General features: G+C 52.7%; 1 protein-coding gene across 5 annotated transcripts in view; it reads left to right on the top strand.

The window, feature by feature from the left end:
- Positions 1-15,364, top strand: part of HMCN2 (hemicentin 2) — a 177,547-nt gene that overhangs the window by 41,747 nt on the left and 120,436 nt on the right. For all 5 annotated transcript variants that reach the window (XM_061154405.1, XM_061154403.1, XM_061154404.1 and 2 more), the window contains exons 9-15: positions 1,194-1,338; positions 1,869-1,990; positions 3,954-4,226; positions 5,110-5,251; positions 5,687-5,814; positions 6,900-7,013; positions 9,590-9,739. In XM_061154405.1, the coding sequence (XP_061010388.1) occupies positions 1,194-1,338; positions 1,869-1,990; positions 3,954-4,226; positions 5,110-5,251; positions 5,687-5,814; positions 6,900-7,013; positions 9,590-9,739 (1,074 nt within the window). The remainder of the gene's footprint in view (positions 1-1,193; positions 1,339-1,868; positions 1,991-3,953; positions 4,227-5,109; positions 5,252-5,686; positions 5,815-6,899; positions 7,014-9,589; positions 9,740-15,364) is intronic.

Genomic DNA, 15,364 nt, shown 5'->3' with positions numbered 1-15,364 from the left:
CTAGATTAAAGGATGGGGGTGGAGTGGGGGAAAGATGTGGTTTGTGGGGTGGGGGGGTTGCGGCCCCCCCGCCAGGTCTGGGAGGCTGGAAGTTTGATTGGGAGCAAAAGACTCTGAGTTTGGAGACATGGGGGTGGCGGGTCCGGGGTGTCCCTGGGCTTCTTTCAGCTCAAGGAAGAGGGAGCCAGAGGCTTGCAGTGTGTGGGGGTGAGCCGTGGCTGCCGCACGCACAGCTGAGGACGTGGCTGGATGGTCCGACACCCCTCTCCCCTGGGACGTGGCAGGGAGCCCGTAACATGATGTCACCGCCGCCCTCCCACCCCCAGCGCTATGCTCGGAGGAGGTCTGGCCCATTGTCTCACCCTCGGAGCATCTCTGTCGGGGATGAGGGAGAGGGCAGCGCAAGGGTTCTCCACAAGCCTGCGATCGCCCCGCGAGGCATGGACGGCCCGAGACTGACCCTGGGGGTCAGTTCTCAGACATTTCCCCTGAAGTGATTCCAAGAGCCAAGGAAAAACTATGTGTCACCCCAAATCCAGGGTCAAGTGGGAGGAGGCAGTGGCATCTGATGGGGGTCCCAAAAGGCTCATCCGAAGCTGTAAGATTACATGGAAATCTCTTATTTTATCTTGAAAATGCGTGTGAACTCTGTAGTCACAGCCATGCTCCAACTAGGCTGATTTTTAAATTAAAAAACAAGGCTTCCCGCCCACAGCTTGTGAGTAAAACTGACCCTGCAGGAGGGGCGAATGATGCACAGCCCTCCCCAGGCCCCTGGAGAGTCCCATCTGGGGAGCATTTCATCAGATTTGAGGGCTGATTCGACTTCTCTGTCTCCCACACAATTGACAGAATGGTAGCACAAGCCATAAAATCCCCACAAGTCTTCATGGAAGGAGCTGGCCCTGCCACATGTGTGTGCCAAGGGCTTCCCACTCACCACCTCTCACCAGCAGCTCACCACAACTCGATGAAGTCACTAATGCCATTAACCCATTTTACAGAGGTGAAAACTGAGGCTTAGGGAGGTGATGCCCCCTGTTCTTGGTGGCCACCGGATGGTGAGGCTGGAGACGAAGCCCTGCCTTCTGGCCCCTGGTCATCCTTGTGGGTCTCTGTGTTGCTAGGTGTGTCGAGGGCAGACTGAGGGGGGAGGGCAGGGAGGAACCCTGAGTGCTGGTCCTTGCCCACAGGTGCCCCCCTGGTCAGCATGCCCCCCAGGATCCATGGCTACCTACACCAGCCTCTGCAGGTCTCCTGTTCTGTGCACAGCGCCCTCCCCTTCCGGCTACAGCTGTGGCGGGAGGGAGCCAGGCTGGGTGAGGAGAGGCGCTTTCGGTGAGTGGCTCAGGACTGCCCATTGGCGCCAGTCCCAGGGCTCCTGGGGGCCTGATGCGCTGGAGGGACCTAAGGGGGGCGTGGGTGGCACACCTGTGGCCTTGGTCGTCCTGCTGGGCACCTCCCAGCTTGGCCAGGGTTGGGGGAGAGTGGGTCCCTGAGGCTCCCACCGCTGCTGGGCCATCACTCCGTGGATGAGCCACAGGCCTTCCTCAGATTCTGAAAACTCAACCCGTGAAGGCCCGGCTCTGTGCTGGTCAGCGCAGGAAGGACCCTCTGAGACCTTCCCTCCTATGGTTGGAAGCCCGGGGCTCAGAGAGGGGAAAGGACGTTCCCAGAGTCACACGGCATATCGTTGGGATTTGCACGTCCTTAGCTGCCTGTCTCTTCTTACCAAGTCTCTGAGAGGTTTGGGGGCCTCTTTCTGGGCAAGATTCAGGCGGTCAAGCCCCCATCTGGAAGCCTGGATGAGGGGGGGGCCCTGATGGGGGCAGTGCGGTTGTGTGTCCCCAGCTCTTCTGTGTTTGCAGGGAGTCAGGGAACAGCAGCTGGGAGATCCCTTGGGCCTCCAAGGCCGACGAAGGCATGTACGAGTGCACCGCAGTCAGCCGGGCTGGGACCGGACGAGCAAGGGCTCAGATCGTCGTCACAGGTCTGTCCCCTCGGGCCCGTCCTGACTCTTCCCTGTAGGACTCCCTCCCAGGCTTCCTCCATCTGTGGGTGAGTGTGCCAGCCAGCTGTCGGGGACCGTCCGTCATCCAGAGCCCAACGCCCACACTGCACCTGCCTGCCGGCCTCCGGTTTGGACCGTCTGCCCCACGAATGGCCTGTGGTTGCAGGAAGGTTGAGGACCTCAGCTCAGGGCTCCACCTCCCAGTCCCCAGCCTCAATCCCATCCTTGACTTCTTGGTCAGCCCCCAGGCCCTTACAAGGGCCACCATCCGCCTCATCCCCAACCCGTAATGCTGACCAGGGGGGCACCTGCCGCCGTGGCAGCGTTGAACTCGGGAAGGTTGGAAATGCCACAGATCCTCTTACAATGCAATTGGCTTCATTTTTAAAATAATGAACCTAAGCTGCCTTGATGGGCTTTCCCAGTGGCTCAGTGGTAAAGAATCCGCCTGCCAATGCAGGAGACATGGGTTCAATCCCTGGGTCGGGAGGATCCCCTGGAGGAGGAAATGGCAACTCACTCCAGTATTCTTGCTTGGAAAAATCCCATCGACAGAGGAGCCTGGCGGGCTACAATCCACGGGGTTGCAAAAGAATCGGACACGACTTAGCGACTAAACAACCACAAAGCTGCCTTGAAGAAAAGAGGCCCAATGAACATAGAGGGATCAGTCACTCTGCATTCCTAAACTCACTCAAAATCACTCATGCTCCCTGTAGGAAGACTGGGAAAATATAAGCGAACAGAAAAGATGGAAATGACCTGTGACCCCTCCACTCTAGAGATGACTTTGACAGCATTTTGCTTTACTTCTTTTTGGACCTTTATCCATGTGTGCATTTTAAGAAAAATGGGATAATATCGTACATACTTACAGCAACCTGATTTGATGTCTGGAGTCAAATTTCCCCATTGGACATCATGGTCATTGGCATGTGGACCCAGCTTTTTTCCTATAGGTCCTGCAGACCGTCCCTGATTAGGTGGTCTCTGAGCTGTCACTTCTTAATGGTTTTTTTCTTATTGAGAGTGTGGGTTTCTAAGCTCTTTCTTCTTTGGGGGCAGTGGCCTTCCTTACTTAGTCCACATTTAGCTGCTGTTTATACAGAGAATAGCTCTGTACTTGTTACTCTTTTCCAGTTAAGGGTGATTTCCAAGACTTTATCCACCAGTGTGGAATTATTGGGGTTTCCCAGGTGGCTCAGCGGTAAAGAATCTGTCTGCCAATGTAGGAGAACCTGGTTCAATCTATGGGTCGGGACGATCCCCTGAGGAAGAAAATGGCAACCCACTCCAGTATTCTTGCCTGGGAAATCCCATGGACAGAGGAGCCTGGCGGGCTACAGTCCATGAGGTCACAAAAAGCCGGACACAATTTAGTGACTGAGCATGTACGCTCGTGGAATTATTGCCTCAAAGGGTGTGAAGTGTGGGTTCTTTGTTTACTTTAGTCATTGCATCATGTCTGACTCTGAAACCCCATAGATAGGAGCCCGCCAGGCTTCTCTGTCCATGGGATTTTCCAGGCAAGAATACTGGAGTGGGTTGCCATTTCCTTCTCTAGGGGATCTTCCCAACCCAGGGATTGAACCCACATTTTCTGCATTGGCAGGCGGATTCTTTACCACTGAGCCCTGGGAAAGCCCCGAAGAATGGACTGACTCTTGTTAAATTTTGCCATTGGCTGTTGTATAGAAATCATGCGTGCATGCACACACGCGCGCATACACACACACACACACACACACACACACACGCAGAGCCCCCGGGCAGGTGTGAGATGGCCATGGGCTGTCATTGTCCAGGCATGATGAGCAGAAGCTGGTGAACTGCTCTCCTGGGGGATGCAGTGGACTCTGGGGTCTGGACACCACCGGGGTCTGCAGGACGTCCCCTTCCCCGGGCCAACCCCTCAGTGCCTCCTGCACTCCTGTTCCTGCAGACCCCCCGCCGCAGCTGGTCCCCATCTCCAACGTGACCGTGTCCCCCGGAGAGACCGCCGTCCTGTCCTGCCTGGTCCTGAGCGAGGCTCCCTACAACCTGACCTGGGTCCGGGACTGGCGAGTCCTGTCGGCCTCGACGGGCAGAGTCACCCAGCTGGCCGACCTATCCCTGGAGGTCAGGAACACCACCCCCAGCGATGGCGGGCGGTACCAGTGCATGGCCAGCAACTCCAATGGAGTCTCGAGGGCATCCGTCTGGCTCCTGGTGCGAGGTGAGGCTGCTCACTACCTGGCACTTCTCCAGGAGCCCATCCGTCCATCCCTCTGCTCAGACATCAGCTCTGGCAGGCAGCATCAGCCCTTCCAGAGTTTTCTCAACCTTCGGAGTAAGAGAATTCTGTACTAAGTGTAGTGGTTCGGCACTGTTGGGAATTTCATCCTCATATCTAGCCTCAATTTCTACTGCTGTCGGCCAAGCCAATTTCACTGTGTCCTGTCCTCTTTCTGGGTCATTGAGCACTTCCATTGTCCAGCCCTCTCGATATGCAGGACAGAGATGGGACACCAGAAACTTCTGGAAGCCCAGAGATCAGATATGCTTGGCAGGGTTTGGGTAGCGCTGACCAGCTGGGGGTGGAGGAGGCAGTGAGAGGAAACACATCCAGAGGGTTAGTGCCTGGATTAGGTACTCACCTGGGATTTAGGTCCACTCAGGATTGAGACGCATCTTGCTCCTCTAGGGACCCATCTCCCCCAAGTGTAAAAGTGAGTGTTTTGGAACAAATCTCGCTCTTGTGCCGATGACTCTGGATTGGCTGCCTAGAGTGTGTTGAGAAAGATTCTGAGGCCATATCGAGGCTGCTGGTATAGGGGGGACTCAGCTCAGAGCAGAAATTCAGGGAGCTCAAGGTTCCCACCAGGGGCGTTAGGGACTTCAGGTCCCTTTGTGGCCCGGGGATGTGCCTGGGGGCTGCCTGGTCAACCCTGGTTCCCTGAGAAGCCAGTCACAAGGATGCAGATCCCTCGGGGCCCTTCCTTCCTATGTCTCCGCTGTCTGTGGCTGCGGGGAGGAGCAGGGGGCCCAGTGCTGGGTGCCTGGGACAACATGGCTGCTCTGACAAGCTTTTCCCCACCTGTCCACTCCTTGAACCCCAGAGGCCCCGCAGGTCAGCATCCACACGAGGTCACAGCGCTTCTCCCAGGGCATGGAGGTGAGGGTCCGCTGCTCGGCCTCTGGATACCCTGCACCCCGCATCTCCTGGAGCCGCGAGGGTCGCGCCCTGCAGGAGGACAGCAGGTGAGGGCCTCAGGGACCTCTCTGGGCCTCAGTCTTCTTAACTGTGGTAAATGGGGAGTGGCATTTGCCCTGCCTTCCTCCTGATGATTTGAGACTCAGGAGCGAGACATTTGGGAAACATAGCGATGCCTCATGTGGGTTCTGGAGTCAGGCGTTCCAGCTACATAATCTGGTAGACCTGTGCTTGCATTCTGCTTCTGCCATTCAGGCTGTGTGCCTCTGGGCAAGTCACCTTACCTTTCTGAGCCTGATGAATGAAAAAGGAACATAAAAAGTGATGAACCCACAGCCTGGCACAGAGCAAGCAGTCAGTGTAAAACGATGTCACCGGTGATGTTGTTAATTAATCTGCTTTTAATAATGACTGGGGCAACCCCATGCGACCCAACCTAACCGGCCCCTTCCTGTTGAACACATTTCGTGGCACGACTCCAGAGTCCGCGTGGATGCCCAGGGAACCCTGATCATTCAGGAGGTGGCCCCAGAGGATGCGGGGAGTTACAGCTGCCAGGCTGCTAATGAGATTGGCAGAGATGAAGAGACGGTCACCCTCTACTATACAGGTACTTGGGTCAAGGGCATTTGCAGAAGAGGGTCCCCAGTCCTGCCTTCCCCCCTCGCTCCCTTTCTCCCTCTCGTCCACAGATACTTCAGAGTATCTACTGTGTGGCAGACACGGGGATACAATAGTGAACACAGGGTCCCTGTCCAGGTAGAGGTTATATTCTAATGGGGAAGCAGAAAGCAAAGCATGCAGATAAATAAGGTACTTTCAGATGGTGAAGGTATGGGACGAGCACAGAGCAGGGTGGTGTGATGGAGCGACGTGTAGCTGGGCAGAGAAGGAAACGTACACACAGGATCAAACTCTTGCCCCAGACGGGAATGGGAACAGCGTTTCAGGGAGAGAGACAGGGTGGGGCAAAAGCCTCGAGGTAGGAATGGCCCCTGGGGTCCCCAAGGGGCTGTAAGGAGTAGGAGGCTGGCTGGGGTCAGGGGCCAGGGAGCCGCAGCTGGCCCTGCGGTGCATTTTAGAACCTTGTAAGATTTCACCTTTTACGCCAGGTTCAAAGAGGACAATAAAAAATAAATAAAAAAGAGTGTATGTATATCTGACTCACTTTGCCGCAAGCAGAAACTAACATGACATTGTAAATCAACTATACTTTAAAAATTATCTTTAAAAATTATATATAAGAAAAAGGAAATATAAAGTGTTTAGAGGTAAAGGGATATCATATTTGGAACTTATTCTCAGCCATTTAGAAAAAAAAAAAAGAATACAGAGAGAATTCCATCATGATAAAACGAATATGGCAAAAATGTTAACATCTGCTGATATGGGTGAAAGGTACATGAAGAACCTTTGTATTAGTCTTGCAACTTTCTAGTGTGAAATTACTTCAAAATAAAAAGTTAAAAAAAAGAGGACAAGAAGGGAGTTTAGTCCCCGGAGTAACTGGCTATTTAAAAACCGGCCAAAGCTGCATCTTTCTGGGGGTGACTGTCCCGGTTGGTGGGGGTGGGGAGGAGGCAGGTGCTCAGCCCACCCTGGCCCCTCTGACTCTCCCCCAGCTGGGGAAAACGGCACTGTCGCTCTAGGGAGTCTGTGGCTTGGTCCCCAATTCCCCGTCTGCTCCCCACGCAGACCCACCATCCGTGTCGGCTGTAAACGGCGTGGTGCTGGCTGCCGAAGGGGAGGAGGCGGTGCTGGCGTGCGAGGCAACCGGGGTGCCCCCGCCCCGGGTCATCTGGTATCGAGGTACATGGATTGGGTGGGGAGAGGGGCCTGCAGAAGGGGTCTGCAGGGGGCCCTGGAGGATCAGCTTTCCAGGACGGTCATGGGGGGCACTCGGAATGGGGTGTCTGGGGAGAAGGACTGTTTCGAGCAGCCCCCATCACCCCTAGCCCAGTATCTATATATAACTGATGCAGACTGGCTCTGTGATCAGGAGCAGGATTTAGAGTAGACCCAGATTTGAATTCTGGCCCCCCCGAGTGGCCTCGGACAAGTGGCTTGGCAACTGTGAGCCTGTTTCCTTAGTTGGAAAATCAAAGACAGCTTGTTTCTTCCCTAACATTTCTCTTGTTTATTTGGCTGCATCGGGTCTTAGTTGCTGCACATCGGCTCTTTAGATCTGACAGGTGGGATCCACCTCCCCGACCAGGGATCGAACCCGAGTCCCCTGCATTGGGAGCTCGAGGTCCCAGCCACTGGACCACCAGCCTCTGAGATAGGCTGGTTGTGTGAGGATTAAATGAGTCCATATGTGCGAATTGTTTAGAACAAGCCTGGCCCACGGCCTGGGCTGTGTCCTTAATGGTGGTGATGAAGATGCTGTGATTGTCAGGGAGCTGGCAGTCGTGGTGAGCGTTCTGTTGTGAGGCTTTTCTGAATTAGTGAGTGTAGAGGGTTTTCTGTGTGTTGGACCCCAAGCTGGAGTTTGATCAACAGGAGCCACTCTTGCGCCCACACCAGTGGACCTGGGTCCTGGGGCTCCTGCCTTGGACTTTCCAGGGCAGAACCCTGGGCTCCTTCTCAAGCACAGCCCCCTCCCATCCAGACGCACTCCAGTCTTGGCAGCACCTGTCTGATCTCAGCAGAGCCTCACCTTGACCCTGACAGGCAGTGTTAGCTCAGAGTTTGAGCATTTTGTCCGTGGTCACTAGCTAGTGGCAGCAGAGGCCTTGGGACTCCTTCCTCATGGCGTGGTCGCTGCCTGTCGTGGCTGGGAGCTCTACCAGCCCAGTCGGGAGCCGCCTTTTTACAGGGGGATCTCCCAGTGGAATGGCTTCCCAGGTGGCATTAGTGGTAAAGAATCCGCCTGCCAATGCAGGAGACACCAGAGATGCCGGTTCAATCCCTGGGTCAGGAAAATCCTCTCTTGATAAGACAATGGCTACCCACTCTAGTATTCTTGCCTGGAAAATCCCATGGACAGAGGAGACTGGCGGACTACAGTCTGTCGGGTTGTAAAGAGTCGAACTGAGCACAAACACACACTATCCCTTGGAATGTTATTCAGCCTTAAGAAGGAATGAAATTCAAGTTATACAACAACGTGAATATGGTTACCATTGAACTGTGCACTTGAAAATGATTAAGATAATACATTTTATGAGTTTTTTTAACCACAATTAAATTTTTTCTTAATTAGTATCCCATGACAAAGAAAAAAAAAATTGGAAAAAAAAACCAGGCCTATAGCAGCTATTGTGTAAAAATTTCCCCCTACTTCTAATTGGCCAAATGAAGAAAAAAATATTTTATCTGTGACATTTTCAGAGACATTTGCTCTAATATGGGGTATTTAAGTAGTAAAACATTAAAAGAAAAGATAAAAAATTTTTTTAACTTGGAAAAAAGGAATGCAATTTTTATACAACATAGATGAACCTTGAAAACACGATGCTAAGCGAACTAAGCCAGACACAGAAGGACAAATATTATATGATTCCACTTAACTGAGTGGGATCTCTTATAAGAAATGCCTAGTATGTGCAAATTTAGAGACAGAGAGGAGATGCCAGGGGCTTGGGGAGGGGGAAATGGGGAGTTAGTGTTTAATAAGTAGGGCTTCCATTTGAGAAGATGAAAAAGTTTTGTGGATGGATCATGGGGATGTACCTGATCCCGCTGAATTGGACACTCAGTGCTTAAAATGGTAAAATCTTGTGTTATGTATATTTACTACAATTTTAAAAACAAAAAATTTAAATTAAGTTGTAAAAAAAAGGCTCAAAATCAGGGTGGTCCTTCAGGCCAGGAGGGGTGGGAGTCAGGGAACAGTAAGAGAAATGAGAAAAAGGCATCTGAGAGGCAGAACTGGGGGGGAAGGTGGGGGTCTTCTCCCAGAGCTGACCCAAGCCTCAGTCTGCCCCTGAGCAGAGGGCGGGGACCCAGGAGGGAGACCCAGGCAAGGCGTTCTTGGGTAATGAACCTGTCACATGCAAGGGGGCAGGCTGAGACTCACTCTTGGCCAACAGAGGGACTCAGGGAACTGGATTCAGGGGTGCTGACCTAAAAGAAAATTTTTTTAATTGTGGTAAATTGTGCGTAACATATCCATTACCCTCTTAACCGTTTTTAGGTATATTCACATTGCTGTACAACCACCACCACCCATCTCCAGAACTCTTTTCATTTAGCAAAACTGAAAATCTGTGCCCATTAAACAGTCCTGATTGCAGGCTGAGGGGTCTTTACCTCACCCACACCCCTCTGAGGTCCCAGCCTTGTGGCATCCCAGGAACCCAGGGTCAGGAAGGCAGCCTGATCCCCGGGCCTCCTGTGGCAGCCATGAGTACCTGCCTGATGTTTTCTCATCTTTGGTCCAGGGGATCTTGAAATGATTCTGGCCTCTGAGGACTCCAGCTCTGGGATGCTGCGGATCCCAGTGGTTCGTGAGAGGGATGCTGGCGTCTATACCTGCCGAGCTGTCAATGAGTTGGGCGATGCCTCTGCAGAAATCCGGCTGGAGGTTGGACGTGAGTGTACACCTTGTCCCCCGCTGTGCCCTGCCACCTGCCCTACTTCTGAGCAGGGAGGAGAGAATGCTACCCTGTAGCCTGCCAGTGGGGAATTTGCATCATTTGGATCCAGAGCACGTGGGACAGGGATTTTAGAGGGAGATGGTGTATGTGTTACCACTTGCTGTATAACAAATTGCCCTGAAACTCTGTGGCTTAAAACAGTGAGCATCTACTGATGCACAGTTCTGGGGGGCTAGGATTCTGGTTCTGACTCAGGGTCTCTCACGGGATGGCACTTATTACATTGGTCGGGGATGTGGTCATCTGAAGGCTTGACTAGGGCTGGAGGGTCCACCCGAAGTTCATTTATGAGGCTTTTATCAGGAAGCCTCTGTTCCTTACCCATAGGGTCTTCCCTGGAAGATTTCTCGTGACATGGGTTTTCCTAGAGAAAGTGAGTTGAGAGGGATAGACAGAATCCAAGATGGAAAAGTTTAGTCTCTCAGTCGTGTCTGACTCTGCGACCCCATGGACTGTAGCCCACCAGGCTCCTCCGTCCACGGGATTTTCCAGGCAAGAGTACTGGAGTGGGTTGCCATTTCCTTCTCCAGGGGATCTTCCCGACCCAGGGACTGAACCCGGGTCTCCCACATTGTAGGCAGATGCTTTACCGTCTGAGCCACCAGGGAAGTAAGTCTTTATAGCCAGTTACAGTCTTGGAAGTGACGTACCATCACCTGTTATATCCTATAGGTCACATGGACCAACCCTGGTATTGGTGGGTGGGAGAGACCCCTCAAGTGTGAGAGTCCCAGGAAGCAGGGGGACATTGCCCACCATGGAAATAGTTTGGCTCCAGCTTGGACATCGTCATCTGTGACCCGAGTTCCAGTCTTGTCTCCATCACTGACCATCTATGTGCTTTGGTCAAGTCATTGACCCTCAGTTTCCCCATCTGTAAAATGTAGCCAACGGCTTCCCTGGTGGCTCAGCGGTAAAGAATCTGCTTGCAATACAGGAGAAGCGGGTTCGATTCCTGAGTCGGGAAGATGCCCTGGAGAAGGATATGGTAACCCACTGCAGTATTCTTGCCTGGGAAATCCCGTGGACAGAGGAGCCTGGCGGGCCATAGTCCCTGGGGTCACAAAAGAGTCAGATACGACTTGGCAGCTACACAACAACAAAGCAGACCTGACCACACTACTTCCTTTGTTGAGTGGCTGTGAGGGTTCAGTGCAATCAGACACATAACGTTTAGCACTGGGTTTGGCCCATCATGGGTGTTTAATAAATGGAGAAGTGATTATTCCCCTTTTACAGATGGGGAGTCTGGATTCTTCTGTGGCTGGAACACGGCCTTGGCTGTGATTGCCATGAGTTCTTGGTTCCAGGCCTGGATCCCGGGCACTGGGAATTGCTCGGAAGTTGTGGGTACAGCTCCTTGACATGCCGAGCCAGAGCAGATGGGGCTCTGAGGGTCAGCTGTGGCCATGACGGGAAAGACAGGTGTTGAGAGTTCGGGGGAAGTGCGGAGAATGGGGAATGGGCTTGAATGGGCCGCATGGGATGGCCAGGGGCCTCCCCAGGGAGGCTGGATCAGGAGGGTCTGGCCCTGGGGGAGATGGTGCCATCTCAGGCTTGGGGATCCTCCCACATGTGGGGGTGCCTTTAGTGTTCATTCATCTCTTCCATCATTGCCATCCTTCAGCACGTGGTCACCAGGTGGCCAGGCCCTGTGCCCCAGACCCTGGGTTGGGAAGACAACCACATCAGCCCTTGTGTTATCCTTGGGGCCAAAAAGAGAGACAGTAAACAGACAATTAGAATGCTCAGTGTACTGAGTAATTGGAAGTGGCATCCGTGGGGCCTGTGCCCAGAGAAGGGGGCTAAGCCAGCACCAGAGGCTGGGAACACTTCTTGGAGGAGTCGATGTCTAAGCTGAACCCAGAAGCAGTCAGGTGACGAGCTGTAAAAAAAGATCTGTACAAAAAAGATCTTCACGACCCAGATAATCACAATGGTGTGATCACTCACCTAGAGCCAGACATCCTGGAATGTGAAGTCAAGTGGGCCTTAGGAAGCATCACTACGAACAAAGCTAGTGGAGGTGATGGAATTCCAGTTGAGCTATTTCAAATCCTAAAAGATGATGCTGTGAAAGTGCTGCACTCAATATGCCAGCAAATTTGGAAAACTCAGCAGTGGCCACAGGACTGGAAAAGGTCAGTTTTCATTCCAAGCCCAAAGAAAGGAAATGCCAAAGAATGCTCAAACTATCACACAGTTCCATTCATCTCACACGCTAGTAAAGTAATAACCAAAGTTCTCCAAGCCAGGCTTCAGCAATACGTGAACCGTGAACTTCCAGATGTTCAAGCTGGTTTTAGAAAAGGCAGAGGAACCAGAGATCAAATTGCCAACATCTGCTGGATCATCGAAAAAGCAGGAGAGTTCCAGAAAAACATCTATTTCTGCCTTATTAACTATGCCAAAGCCTTTGACTGTGTGGATCACAATAAATGGTGGAAAATTCTGAAAGAGATGGGCATACCAGACCACCTGACCTGCCTCTTGATAAACCTGTATGCAGGTCAGGAAGCAACAGTTAGAACTGGACATGGAACAACAGACTGGTTCCAAATAGGAAAAGGAGTACGTCAAGGCTGTGTATTGTCACCTGTTTATTTAACTTATACGCAGAGTACATCATGAGAAATGCTGGGCTGGAAGAAGCACAAGCTGGAATCAACAATGCCAGGAGAAATATCAATAACCTCAGATATGCAGATGACACCACCCTTATGGCAGAAAGTGAAGAGGAACTAAAGAGCCTCTTGATGAAAGTGAAAGAGGAGAGTGAAAAAGTTGGCTTAAAGCTCAGCATTCAGAAAACTAAGATATGGCATCCGATCCCATCACTTCATGGCAAATAGATGGGGAAACAGTGGAAACAGTGGCTGACTTTATTTTTGGGGGGCTCCAAAATCACTGCAGATGGTGATTGCAGCCGTGAAATTAAAAGATGCTTACTCCTTGGAAGGAAAGTTATGACCAACCTAGACAGCATATTAAAAAGCAGAGACATTACTTTGTCAACAAAGGTCCATCTAGTCAAGGCTATGGTTTTTCCAGTGGTCATGTATGGATGTGAGAGTTGGACTATAAAGAAAGCTGAGCGCTGAAGAATTGATGCTTTTGAACTGTGGTGTTGGAGAAGACTCTTGAGAGTCCCTTGGACTGCAAGGAGATCCAACCAGTCCATCCTAAAGGAAATCAGTACTGGGTGTTCATTGGAAGGACTAATGCTGAAGCTGAAACTCCAATACTTTGGCCACTTGATGTGAAGAGCTGACTCATTTGAAAAGACCCTGATGCTGGGAAAGATTGAGGGCAAGAGGAGAAGGGGACGACAGAGGATGAGATGGTTGGATGGCATCACCGACACAATGGACATGGGTTTGGGTGGACTCTGGGAGTTGGTGATGGACAGGGAGGCCTGGCGTGCTGCAGTTCATGGGGTCGCAAAGAGTTGGACACGACTAAGCGACTGAACTGACCTGAGGAGCTGCGGGGACAGTGTTCCAGGCAGAGAGAACAGCATGTGCAGCTCTCCCCAGGGCAAGAGAAGCCAGGCAGAGGGTGAGGCATCGAGGATGGGGAGGGGCAAGGCCGAGGCGGCCGGCTGCCCAGCTGTGGGTCACTCCTGGCCTTTGGCTTGGGGAGCCCGGTGGAGTCTGGGCTTTGTTCTGAGGAGGCGGTGAGAGGTATCTAAGGAGAATGATGTGCTCAGACTTTCCCTGTCTGTGTGGCTGGGCTCTTGGGTGGGGTGCGGTGGGTGTGGAAAGCCACAGGGCCTGATGATAAAAATATAATCAGTCTTCCGTGAAATCTGCCCTGCAGCAAGCCCAGCTCTAAGCACGTTTCATGTACTAACCTGTAATCCTCATAACATCCCTTTGCAATGGGTTCCACTTTATCCTTTCATAGATGGGGAAATGAGGCGCAGACAGGTTAAGTGACTTGTCCAGGATCACACAGCTGGTGAGCGGCAGAATCTGAACCCAGGGTCAGGGCTGTTTAGCCCCTGGACTTGGTCCTGATGCTCCCAGCAGGGTGAGCTTGGACGTTGCCTCTGCACTCTGAGCCTCGGGCTGCTCACCTACAAAATGTTTGTGGCTATTGTGCGAGTGAGAGATAGGAAAGGCCTTGGACAAGAAGGGCTCTGACAGATGACACTGTCACTGTGATTAGTCGGTGGGTTCTGGGTAGACAGAGAAGGTGCCCTGGGCGTTGTTACAAACGGTCCTCCTTTGTTCCATGTCTGATTGCTTTTCAGCAAAGCCTTATTTCTTTGGGGCCCAGGCCGACCCGCCTGCCTTATCCTGTTTCTTCACCTTCAGCTGTTGGTCTGGAGGCCATTTCCCCATGTCAGAGAAAGGAGGTGGCGGGCACCCCGGAGGCAGGCATCTGGGGCACGAGGCCACTGTGGCCTCTGGCCTTGAGGTCAGGGACGGGGTGGACTGTAGCCCAACACCTGTGTGTCTGGGGAGAGCTGGCCTGGCAGCAGTGGTGGGAAATTGAATTTCCTGCCCATCTGGGTGGCAGCTGTGGTGTGGCCTTTCTGGCCAGCCCGCCAGAGCCTTGCAGGGCTGAGGACAGGGGGCACTGTGCCCAATTCCTGCTGTTCCGCTGGGAACTGGCTTCCTGGAGGTATCGGTGGGGGGGCAGGGGGGGAGGGCGCGGTGTACAGAAAGGAGGGCAGCCTTCTCCTGACCAGCCTTTGAGGGTCTCTCCCCTCTGGGCCTGGCATTTGGCAGACAAGAGTCCTGGATCGGGGTCCAGGGCCTGCTGCTTGTTTGGCCAAGTTATTTACCTTCCTGGGCCTCACCTTCCTCATCTGTAAAATGGGGCTGCTGATGACCGAGGCTTATTCACAAGGTCCATGAGAGATTTAATGAGAATGTGCTTCACTCAGGACTTGATTGAAATAAATACTCAGTGTACAGGGGGTCGTGCCGGGTGACAAGGGCCTGGTGTGGCAGAGTGAGACGGAGTGGTTGTCACGTGGCTGGTGACCAGGCTACGTGGCAGTACCCCAGTGCCCCCAGTCCCCCCATCCCCCGTCACCCCCAGAGCTCAATGCTCTTTCTACTGTTTTAAAACTGCTCTGACCTAAGTTCCCTTTGTCCTGCTGGTTTCTCTTGAAATGGATGTTCGCTCAGCCCTCTTTCCTTCTTTATTTTTAGGATTTTTATTTACTTGGCTGCATCGGATCTTAGTTGTGGCACGCAGGATGCTCATTGTGGTGTGTGGGCTTCTCTAGTTGTGGCATATGGGCTCAGCAGTTATGGTGTTTGGGCTTTGTTGGCCCACGGCATGTGGGATCTTAGCTCCCCTGCCAGGGACTGACCCTGCATCCTCTGCATGCCAAGGCAGGTTCATAACCACTGGACCACCAGGGAAGTCCCCACTCAGCCCTCTTTCTATCATCTCATTTTCGTCTCTGCTTCTTATCCCTGACTTGGAAGCACTTGGTTGCTGGGTGGATGAGCAGGGGAGCGGCGGGCGTGCGTCTGTGAAAGCAAACCCCTCCGGCCAGCCAAGGGGAACAGGAGAGGAACACAGCTGGGCTCTGGGGCT

This window comes from Dama dama, chromosome 11, assembly GCF_033118175.1.
Source record: "Dama dama isolate Ldn47 chromosome 11, ASM3311817v1, whole genome shotgun sequence".
Classification (NCBI taxonomy): Eukaryota; Metazoa; Chordata; class Mammalia; order Artiodactyla; family Cervidae; genus Dama; species Dama dama.
The sequence above is the reverse complement of the archived record's forward strand: the minus strand, read 5'-3'. Positions and strand labels throughout refer to the sequence as shown.